Source organism: Entelurus aequoreus, linkage group LG01 (genome assembly GCF_033978785.1).
Source record: "Entelurus aequoreus isolate RoL-2023_Sb linkage group LG01, RoL_Eaeq_v1.1, whole genome shotgun sequence".
NCBI classification, from domain to species: Eukaryota; Metazoa; Chordata; class Actinopteri; order Syngnathiformes; family Syngnathidae; genus Entelurus; species Entelurus aequoreus.
This window is the reverse complement of record NC_084731.1, coordinates 76,188,285-76,200,427: the sequence shown is the minus strand read 5'-3', so window position 1 is coordinate 76,200,427 and position 12,143 is coordinate 76,188,285. Positions and strand designations below refer to the sequence as shown.

Genomic DNA, 12,143 nt, shown 5'->3' with positions numbered 1-12,143 from the left:
AATAAATGAACACTGAAATTCAAGTATTTATTTTATTTTTATATATATATATATATATATATATATATATATATATATATATATATATATATATATATATATATATATATATATATATATATATATATATATATATATATATATATATATATAAATATATATATATATATATATATATATATATATATATATATATATATATATATATATATATATATATATAAAATAAAATACATATGTATATATATATATATATATATATATATATATATATATATATATATATATATATATATATATATATATATATATATATATATATATATATATATAAAATAAAATACATATGTATATATATATATATATATATATATATATATGTATATATATATATATATAATAAAATACATATGTATGTATATATATATATATATATATATATATATATATATATATATATACATACATATGTATTTTATTATATATATATATATATATATATATATATATATATATATATATATATATATATATATATATATATATATAGCTAGAATTCACTGAAAGTCAAGTATTTATTTTATTTATTTATATATATATATAAGAAATACTTACCACCCACACAAATCTCCTGAATTTGGAGGTCTCAAGGTTGGCAAGTATGCCAAAATGGCTCCTATTAAGAGACACGCTTACGACGCAGAGTGCGGTCCGAGGCAGGAATTGTCACTGAACTGCTAGACAACAGCAGCGACACTGACTCGATTAATGCCGTATCCGCCCAACTGTTTAATTCGGACACTGAAGAAGAAGAATTTGAGGGATTCGTGGATTAGGAAAGACTTAATAAAGGGAGCTTTACATGTTTATTTTGTGTGTTGTGTTGTGTGACATTAACGTTTGAGCAACGTTGAGTTATTGATACATTGTTATTGCTTTGCACTATTCCGAGTGTTACTATATTGTGATAGCATTAACGTTTGTTTTACCGTAACAGTATCAGACTGTTTTTTACGTGTTTATTGAATCAGGGAAAAGTTTCCCTCCACTATGTGATATAAATGTTGCACTACATGTTATACCTTGCTGTTGTTAAAAGATAAACGAAATACCACATCACTGACTTTACCTCGGGCAAAATAATAAAACAGCTGTTTATTCATTTTGGGAAGGAACGGAGTTGTCAGAACGCTGGTTTGTAATCTATTAATAAAGTTTGACTGATTTGACTGACCTATCTGACTGTTTTGTTGACATTCCCTTTAGCGCAGCTCCATCTAATGGATGCATAACGTAACCCCAGCCTCTACTGTAGCGTCTATTCTATGCGCCTTAAAATGCGGTGCGCCTTATATATGAACAAAGTTTTAAAATAGGCCATTCATTGTAGGTGCGCCTTATAATCCGGTGCGCCTTATAGTGCGGAAAATACGGTAGATATGTTAAATGGACACAATGAAACACAACGAAGTCAATTTGTTTTTCCACTCTACTGCTACTTTAATCTTAGATAATTCCTCTCTATGACACCTGGTGTGATGTATGTTCAGGTGTGAACATTCCAACTGCATGAAATAAAAAAAGTGACTAACCTGAAAATATCCCAAGATGAAGACCGCTACTGCGATCCCGACATAATAGAAGGCGAACAGGGTCATCTCGTACTCAATGTCGAGGATCCTGAAAAACGTGGGATTAGCACTCGAGTGTTGGACACAACCTGCCGAGGCCCCGCCCACCTACCCACACGACCGGTTGCTCAGCGGCGCCACCGTGGCCCAGGCGGAGAAGTTGCCGGGGCCCCAGTGTGACTGCTGGACGGCGTGCAGGAGCCCGTCGGTGTGGTTCCTGCTCCACTGAATGGTGTTGTTGACGCACTCCTTGCTCCCGTCGCTCAGCTCGTTCAGCTCGATGTCGTACTCGATGAAGGTGTCGGTCAGCAGGCCGAACACCAGCAGCATGAGCGGCTGGGCCGAGCCGTGCAGCACGGCGCACACGCTGCCCGCCGCCATCATCGCCACCTCGTGGCATGTTGCAAAATGGAACTGTGCGATAATTGGGGGGGGGGGGGGGGGGGTTTGAATTAACAGGCGATACGGCCTGAAATCTACATCGTGATGTATTGCATAACGATATATCACATAAATAATAACAGAACCTTTTGAAAACGGGTAACAAAAACTCTTAATTTGGCTGCTGATGTAACATTTTGCATCATTTACGGTTGTATTATTTAGTCAATAACTTGATTACTTTCTGTTAAAATGTAATAAATATAACGCTGCAACCGCTAGGCCGGGGCCGATAACACATTTTGCTTGACGACGTATCGACCTACAAATGATTGCCAATAAATGATATTACTGCCATTAGTTTTTTTGGAGACCAAATGAACCACCGATGTAGTAATAGTACACAATAATAACGCAAGTGTACCCTTTCAAATGCAATAAACTTGTATTTCTCCTATATTTTAACAGTGCAACTGAAATGTAAACTGTTAAATACCAGGTTAAATGATACAAACACAATAAAGCAAAATATTTAGACATATTGCATGTTTGGTTCAGGAGTTATGTTTGAATACATTTTTATTGCTTTTTTCGCATTATCTCAGGATTCTAAGAACATTGCTGTCATATTGAATAAAAAAACTCATTTTTGTGTTGCAAACCTCACAAAAGCACATGTTTCTAGTAAAACTCACGAAGATACATTAATACAGGCATTATTAGACATATTACATGTTTGGTTTAGGAGATATGCTTGAAAAAAAAATGGTATTGCTTCAAACTAATTATCCCAGGATTCTAAGAACATTACTGTCAAATTGAGTAAAAAAAAAAAAAAAATGTGTTTGCAAACCTTACAAAAGCCCATGTTTCTAGTAAAAATCACAAAGATACATCATTTCAGGCATTATTAGACATATTGCATGTTTGGTTCAGGAGTTATGTTTGAATACATTTTTTATTGCTTTTTTTGCATTATCTCATGATTCTAAGAACATTACTGTCATATTGAATAAAAAAAACTCATTTTTGTGTTTGCAAACCTCACAAAAGCACATGTTTCTAGTCAAACTCACGAAGATACATTAATACAGGCATTATTAGACATTTTGCATGTTTGGTTTAGAAGATATGCTTGAAAAAAAATGTTATTGCTTCAAACTAATTATCCCAGGATTCTAAGAACATTACTGTCACATTGAATAAAAAAACTCATTTTTGTGTTTGCAAACCTCACAAAAGCTCATGTTTCTAGTAAAACTCACGAAGATACATTAATACAGGCATTATTAGACATATTACATGTTTGGTTTAGGAGATATGCTTGAAAAAATGTTTATTGCTTCAAACTAATTATCCCAGGATTCTAAGAACATTACTGTCAAATTGAGTAAAAAAAAAAAAAATTGTGTTTGCAAACCTTACAAAAGCACATGTTTCTAGTAAAAATCACAAAGATACATCATTTCAGGCATTATTAGACATATTGCATGTTTGGTTCAGGAGTTATGTTTGAATACATTTTTTATTGCTTTTTTTGCATTATCTCAGGATTCTAAGAACATTACTGTCATATTGAATTAAAAAAAACTCATTTTTGTGTTTGCAAACCTCACAAAAGCACATGTTTCTAGTCAAACTCACAAAGATACATTAATACAGGAATTATTAGACATTTTGCATGTTTGGTTTAGAAGATATGCTTGAAAAAAAATGTTATTGCTTCAAACTAATTATCCCAGGATTCTAAGAACATTACTGTCACATTGAATAAAAAAACTCATTTTTGAGTTTGCAAACCTCACAAAAGCTCATGTTTCTAGTAAAACTCACGAAGATACATTAATACAGGCATTATTAGACATATTACATGTTTGGTTTAGGAGATATGCTTGAAAAAAATGTTTATTGCTTCAAACTAATTATCCCAGGATTCTAAGAACATTGCTGTCATATTGAGTAAAAAAAAAAAAAAATGTTGTGTTTGCAAACCTTACAAAAGCACATGTTTCTAGTAAAAATCACAAAGATACATCATTTCAGGCATTATTAGACATATTGCATGTTTGGTTCAGGAGTTATGTTTGAATACATTTTTTATCGCTTTTTTTGCATTATCTCAAGATTCTAAGAACATTACTGTCATATTGAATAAAAAAACTAATTTTTGTGTTTGCAAACCTCACAAAAGCACATGTTTCTAGTAAAACTCACGAAGATACATTAATACAGGCATTATTAGACATTTTACATGTTTGGTTTAGGAGATATGCTTGAAAAAAAATGTTATTGCTTCAAACTAATTATCCCAGGATTCTAAGAACATTACTGTCATATTGAATAAAAAAACTAATTTTTGTGTTTGCAAACCTCACAAAAGCTCATGTTTCTAGTAAAACTCACGAAGATACATTAATACAGGCATTATTAGACATATTACATGTTTGGTTTAGGAGATATGCTTGAAAAAAATGTTTATTGCTTCAAACTAATTATCCCAGGATTCTAAGAACATTGCTGTCATATTGAGTAAAAAAAAAAAAAAATGTTGTGTTTGCAAACCTTACAAAAGCACATGTTTCTAGTAAAAATACATCATTTCAGGCATTATTAGACATATTGCATGTTTGGTTCAGGAGTTATGTTTGAATACATTTTTTATTGCTTTTTTTGCATTATCTCATGATTCTAAGAACATTACTGTCATATTGAATAAAAAAACTCATTTTTGTGTTTGCAAACCTCACAAAAGCACATGTTTCTAGTAAAACTCACGAAGATACATTAATACAGGCATTATTAGACATTTTGCATGTTTGGTTTAGAAGATATGCTTGAAAAAAAATGTTATTGCTTCAAGCTAATTATCCCAGGATTCTAAGAACATTACTGTCATATTGAATAAAAAAAACTCATTTTTGTGTTTGCAAACCTCACAAAAGCACATGTTTCTAGTAAAACTCACGAAGATACATTAATACAGGCATTATTAGACATATTACATGTTTGGTTTAGGAGATATGCTTGAAAAAAATGTTTATTGCTTCAAACTAATTATCCCAGGATTCTAAGAACATTGCTGTCATATTGAGTAAAAAAAAAAAAATGTTGTGTTTGCAAACCTTACAAAAGCACATGTTTCTAGTAAAAATCACAAAGATACATAATTTCAGGCATTATTAGACATATTGCATGTTTGGTTTAGGAGTTATGTTTGAATACATTTTTTATTGCTTTTTTCACATTATCTCAGGATTCTAAAAACATTACTTTCATATTGAGTAAAAACTAATTTTGTGTTTGCAAACCTCACAAAAGCACATGTTTCTAGTAAAACTCACAAAGATACATTATTCCAGGTATTATTAGACATATTGCATGTTTGGTTAGGGAGTTATATAGTGTATGTTTATCTTCCTCCATTTTAATTTGTAAACGTTTTAGAATGTTTTTTTTTAATACTTGTCCGGTTTTCCGATTTATGTGACATCGCGCAAGTTCACTTCCCGTTGAAGGGAGTCTGTGTCCGTCTGTTTCAACTTGACGTTGCAATGATTTTGTGTTTTTCTGTTCAAGGTAAATAAAACGTAATGTGTTTGTACACGTTTAGATTGGGGAATGACGTTTCTGAATAGAAAAAGACGTAATGTCACTTGTTTACAGGTTAGCATTCAAGCTAACGCTAGTTGGTCTCCGTAATTTTAGCAACGTGTGGTTATCAATCGCGGTTTTTTGATCATTTTGATTTAATACGGTAATACTAACCTGTCGGGAATTTTACAATGGGTTACCGTTATTGCTGTTTATTTGTAGCACAAAACGCCCGCAGCCGCTGTAACCGTGAGCGCTCTTGTAACCCGTAGCAACGCACGCACATGGCGATTATCCAGGCTGGCAAACATTTATCGTGCGGTTGATTGACTTATCGAGTATCGGCCCAGGCCTACTCCCCGCCCTCTGATTGGTCCGGTCTCACCCAGTGACCAATACTACCTTAGTATTGATTTTTTTTAATCCATATGGCGTTTTTCATGCTTTGAAATGCTAAATATAGCCCAAAAAGATGAAGAATATGCTTTAAAAAAATATAGACATGTAGTGAAGATAAGAATTCCAATGTGGTGACCGACGACTGTACACACAAAAGTACTGAAAATTGCCCAGGTAGTTGATATTGTCTCGTTAGGACAGTGAAAAGTACTCATTCCTATCCATCACTCAGACTTGGAAAAGTAAAAAATGTTTTGTTTTTTACCAGCTGAAAGAAGCCAACTCTTATTGCGGCATCATTCTTCTTGCCTTCAGCTCTGTTTGGACAACAACAACAACACGTTATTTGTTAGTGGTACTCCGATGATATACTACTTAAACTGCCATACTCACTGCTTTGTTTCCTTGGTTGTGGTCATGCTCCTGCATGCAAAGGAGAGTTGTGCATACGTGAAGCAACTGGACTGTATTTGACATGGCCTACTTTGTCTCAAACACAAACATTGACCTCTGTGTGACCTTGTACGGGACAGGTTTACAGTACGAGTACACTGCACGGTAAAACACAAACCTGTCGATTTTACGGGACAAAAAAAAACTGGCAGCTCAGTCGTCAGAATTTTACAGTAGATTTAAAAGGTTCATACTGTAAATTGAAAAGGGTACCACCTTTTTCACGGTAAAGTTCTGGCAACTGAGCTGCCAGTTTTTTACGTGTTATCTAGTGTCACTGTTTTTACCGTGCATTACTGTGAATGGAAAAATAGGAGCACTTAAATTTCAACCCTAAAGTTTTGGTGACTGTGCTGCCAGTTTTTTGTTGTACCGTAAAATCTCTTTGTGTTTACAGTCCATTACTGAGAAGAAAAAAAAGGTACTGCTGTTTTTTATAGTAAAATTCTGGCAACTGATCTTCTATCTGTACATGTAAACTCCTCAGTCGTGGTTTTTACACTGTAAATAGAAAAACGGTCTACTGGTATTTTTACGGTAAAATTCTGATGACTGAGCTGCATATTTTCCAGAAAATATATGGTTGTTGTTTGTACCCTACATTACCGTAACTAGAAAAACAATGCCACTTTTATAGTTACAGTAAAATTCTAGCAACTGAGCAGCTAGGTTATTTTTACTGAAAAATCTACAGTCATTGTTTTATTACTGTGTAATATTATAAAAGAAAAAACAATACAACTGTTTTTTCACAGTAAAAAATTCTGATGACCATTTTTTACGTGAAATATACAGTCGTGGTTTTTACAGTGCATGACTGTAAATAGAAAAAACGGTACCACTCTTATTTTCACGGAAAAATTCTGGCGACAGAACAACATTTTTCACGTAAAATATATGGTTGATGTTTTTACAGTGCATTACTGTGAATGTAAAAACAGTATCACTTTTATATTTACAGTAACATTCCAGCAACTGAGCTGCTAGGTTGGTCTTTTTACTGTAAAATCTACAGTCATTGTTTTTTTTACAATGCATTATTGTGAAATAAAAAAAGAATACAACTGTTTTTTACAGTGAAAAATTTCTAATGACAGTGCACCATTTTTTACGTAAAATATACAGTCGTGGTTTTTACAGTGCATTACTGTAAATAGAAAAATGGTACCACTATTATTTTTACTGTGAAATTCTGGCAATAGAGCTACATTTTTCACATAAAATATATGGTTGTTGTTTTTACAGTGCATTACTGTAAATAGAAAACTGTGCTATTATTTTTACAATAAAATTCTGCCAATTGAGCTGTTTTTTAATGTAAAATCTAAGGTCGGTTATTACCGCGTATTGCTGTAATTGGAAAAACAGGACCACTGTTAATTTTACAGAAAAATTATTCCAACTGAGCAGCCATTGTTTTGTTTTTTTACAAAATCTACATTATTTGTTCTTACAGTGCATTACTGTAAATGGAAAAACGGTCTACTGGTAATTTTACGGTAAAATTCTGATGACTGAGCTGCATATTTCACAGAAAATGTTTGGTCATTGTTTTTACCCTGCATTACCGTAAATTGAAAAACAATACCACTTTAATAGTTACAGTAAAATTCTAGCAACTGAGCTGCTGGGTTGTTTTTTTTACCGTAAAATCTACCGTCATTGTTTTTTTACAGTGTATTATTGTAAAAGAAAAAAACAATACAACTGTTTTTTACAGTAAAAAAATTCTGATGACAATGCACCATTTTTTACATAAAATATATAGTCGTGGTTTTTACAGTGCATTACTGTAAATAGAAAAACGGTACCCCTGTTATTTTTACAGTAAAATTCTGGCGACAGGGCTACATTTTTCACGTAAAATATATGGTTGCTGTTTTTACAGTGCATTACTGTAAATAGAAAAACTGTGCTATTATTTTTACAAAAAAATTCTGCCGATTGAGCTGTTTTTTTACTGTAAAATCTAAGGTTGTTTATTACCGCACATTGCTATAAGTGGAAAAACAGGACCACTGTAAATTTTACAGAAAAATGATTCTGACTGAGCAGCCATTGTTTTTTTTAAACAAAATCTACATTCTTTGTTTTTACAGTGAATTACTGTAAATGGAAAAACGGTCTACTGGTATTTTTACGGTAAAATTCTGATGACTGAGCTGCATATTTTCCCCAAAATATATGGTTGTTGTTTTTACCCTACATTACCGTAAATAGAAAAACAATACCAATATTATAGTTACAGTAAAATTCTAGCATCTGAGCTGCTAGGGGTTTTTTTACCGTAAAATCTACCGTCATTGTTTTATTTACAGTGTATTATTGTAAATTTAAAAAATAAAAACAATACAACTGTTTTTTACAGTAAAAAATTCTGATGACAGTGCCCCATTTTTTATGTAAAATATACGGTCATGGTTTTTACAGTGTATTACTGTAAATAGAAAAATGGTACTACTTTTATTTTCACGGTAAAATTCTGGCGGCAGAGCTACATTTTTTTACGTGAAATATATGGTTGTTGTTTTTACAGTGCATTACTGTAAATGTAAAAACAATACCACTTTTATATTTACAGTAAAATTCTGGCAACTGAGCTGCTATGTTTTTTTTAACCGTAAAAATCTACCGTCATTGTTTTTTTTTTACAGTTTTATTGTGAAATTAAAAAAAACAATATAACTGTTTTTTACAGTAAAAAAAATTCTGATAACAGAGCACCATTTTTTACTTAAAAAATACAGTCATTGTTTTTTTACAGAGTGTTATTGTAAAAGAAAAAAACAATACAACTGTTTTTTACAGTAAAAAAAAATTCGGATGACAGTGCACCAATTTTTACGTAAAATATACGGTCGTGGTTTTTACAGTGCATTACTGTAAATATAAAAACGGTACCACTGTTATTTTGACGGAAAAATTAGAGCTACATTTTTTTACGTGAAATATATAGTTGTTGTTTTCACAGTGCATTACTGTAAATGGAAAAACAGTATCAATGTTATATTTACAGTAACATTCTAGCAACTGAGCTGCTAGGTTGTTTTTTTTTACCGTAAAATCTACAGTCCTTGTTTTTTTATAGTGTATTATTGTAAAAGAAAAAAAAAATACAACTGTTTTTTTACAGTAAAAAAATCTGATGACAGTGCACCATTTTTTACGTAAAATATACAGTCGTGGTTTTTACAGTGCATTACTGTGAATATAAAAATGGTAGCACTGTTGTTTTCACGGAAAAATTCTGGCGACAGAGCTACATTCTTTACGTAAAATATATGGTTGTTGTTTTTACAGTGCATTACTGTAAATAAAAAACGGTACCACTTTTATTTTTACAGTAGAATTCTAGCGACAGAGCTACATTTTTCGCTTAAAATCTACGGTTGTTGTTTTTTACAGTGCATTACCGCTGTTATTTCTACCCGAAAATTTTGGCAACTGAGCTGCAATTTTTACAAAAACATCAAGGGCTGTTGTTGTTACAGTGCATTGCTGTAAATGGAAAGACGGGACAGGACAAACGGTAGAATAAGTAAAGTAATAGAGTAGAATACACTGACTTTCCTACACGCTCAGAAATTCTGCCAAGATGATAATGCTGAGCAATTATGAGTTATGGTTGTAGTTGGTGATTCACAAGAGTTATCATATTTTGCACACTGCTTGCATCGAATCCCATGAGACAAGATCAATAGTTCATGTTTTTATGAAAGTAGCTCTCCAAATGACAAAAGGTACGTACATATAGGAGCCAGCTGGTTCTGCAAGACAGGAAATGGCCATTAGACTCAGGTCACGACCTCAACCAAGACTGACTTACCGTCATCGGAGACATCGTAACTCTGATTCTCCTGGCCAAACCTTTTGATACTTTCCAGTTTCACCGACCCGGCCGGCATGGTGGCTCACCTACGTCACGCGTAAACGTCGATAAGTCACTCTGAGTCTACGTCGTCATGGAGACGAGAATATGCATACCAAGTAACACGGTCCTGGAACTGTGCCGAGAACTGATCCTGTTTGGCGTTGAAATCCTGTTCCATTCGGTCTTTGCGCTCCCCCTGACTACACTGTCCTGTGGTGAGCCGCTCGTATTTAGGAGGCGCGCACCTTGGAAGTGACCCACGTGCTCCTCTGGCGTTGGTTGGGACCCCCGGGTCAGAGTGTTTTGTTTGAAGGGTAACTGTCCGCGCGGCCCGTCAAGGTCGCCGACCGCACGGGCAAACGACCTTATCAGGACTGCATTCTTGTGGTCTTGTCAATACACCTGTTTTTATTCCAAGTATCTGAGTGCATAGTAGGGTTGTGCCGATACCAATATTTTGGTACCGGTACCAAAATGTATTTTGATACTTTTCTAAATAAAGGGGACCACAAAAAATGTCATTATTGGCTTTATTTTAACAAAAAACCTTAGGGTACATTAAACATATGTTTATTATTGCGAGTTTGTCCTTAAATAAAATTGTGAACGTACAAGACAACTTGTCTATTAGTAGTAAGTAAACCAACATCCATCCATCCATCCATTTTCTACCGCTTATTCCCTTCGGGGTCGCGGGGGGCGCTGGAGCCTATCTCAGCTACAATCGGGCGGAAGGAGGGGTACACCTTGGACAAGTCGCCACCTCATCGTAGGGCCAACACAGATAGACAGACAACATTCACACACTAGGGCCAATTTTAGTGTTGCCAATCAAAACAAAGGCTCCTAATTAGTCTGCTGACATATGCAGTAACATATTGTGTAATTTATCATTCTCATCATATTATTTTGTCAACATTATGAGGGACAAACTGTAATAATGTATTATTAATCTACTTGTTCATTTACTGTTAATATCTGCTTGTTTTCTCTTTCAACGTGTTCTATCTACACTTCTGTTTGTCATGTCTGTGATTATATTTTGTTTTAGTCATGTTCGGATTTGGTTTTGGACTTTTTGTGCACTTTTATTTGTCACCATAGCAACCATTAGTTTCACCTGGTTCACATTGTCATGTCACGCACCTGTTCACGGTTAGAGTCACACACCTGTTTTCACTGATCATGTCACTATATAAGCTTTTCTGTTTCTGCTGTTCATCCTGGCAACATCACATTCATGCTCCACATTTATGCTCTGCACCCTTTATGATCACGCTTCTTCATGCCATGTTCACAGTTCCTTGTCACGTAAGTTTTTGTTTAATGTTCATAGATCTCCGCTATTGTGCGCGCCTTTTGTTTTCCTAGTCAAGTTTTTTACCTCCGCTGTGAGCGCCTTTTGTTTATACCCTTTTGAGCCTTTTGAGTTTAAATATTAAAACATGTCCTCACCTGCACGTCATGTCCAGTTAAGTTGCTTTGCACCACGGAAAAACAATCCACGCCAAGGACCAAGTCGTGACAGATGTCGCCAGCAATCCGTTTTTCCGCAAGCAACTTGGCGGATGGAGGAAGGAAGGTGGGAAGCGCTAGGTGCCATGGGGGACCGAGATTTGATGTGGGGGCCAAATGGCAAGCTAATTCCGATTAGCTCCATTTGGTCCGAGGATGGCGCTGCGTCACCGCAGTCCCGGAAGCGCCGCTCCAGACCCAGGACGTCAGGGAAGGTGAGCGGACAGAACGCGGCGCTCCTGCAAGCTCCTCCCCCTCCGGGCGGAAATGGGCCGCAGCCTGCCCGGCTTCCCCAGGATGAC

The 12,143-nt window shown here is 34.5% G+C and overlaps 1 protein-coding gene across 1 annotated transcript in view; it reads right to left on the bottom strand.

Moving 5' to 3' along the window:
• Positions 1-10,591, bottom strand: part of LOC133657360 (bile salt export pump-like) — an 85,269-nt gene extending 74,678 nt beyond the window's left edge. The window contains exons 1-7 of the mRNA XM_062058611.1: positions 10,440-10,591; positions 10,282-10,370; positions 10,204-10,222; positions 6,396-6,425; positions 6,268-6,319; positions 1,744-2,045; positions 1,593-1,680 (exon numbers count right to left, since the gene is read on the bottom strand). Coding sequence (XP_061914595.1) covers positions 1,593-1,680; positions 1,744-2,045; positions 6,268-6,319; positions 6,396-6,425; positions 10,204-10,222; positions 10,282-10,360 — 570 coding nt within the window. The 5' untranslated portion in view covers positions 10,361-10,370; positions 10,440-10,591. The remainder of the gene's footprint in view (positions 1-1,592; positions 1,681-1,743; positions 2,046-6,267; positions 6,320-6,395; positions 6,426-10,203; positions 10,223-10,281; positions 10,371-10,439) is intronic.
• Positions 10,592-12,143: the final 1,552 nt, after the last annotated feature.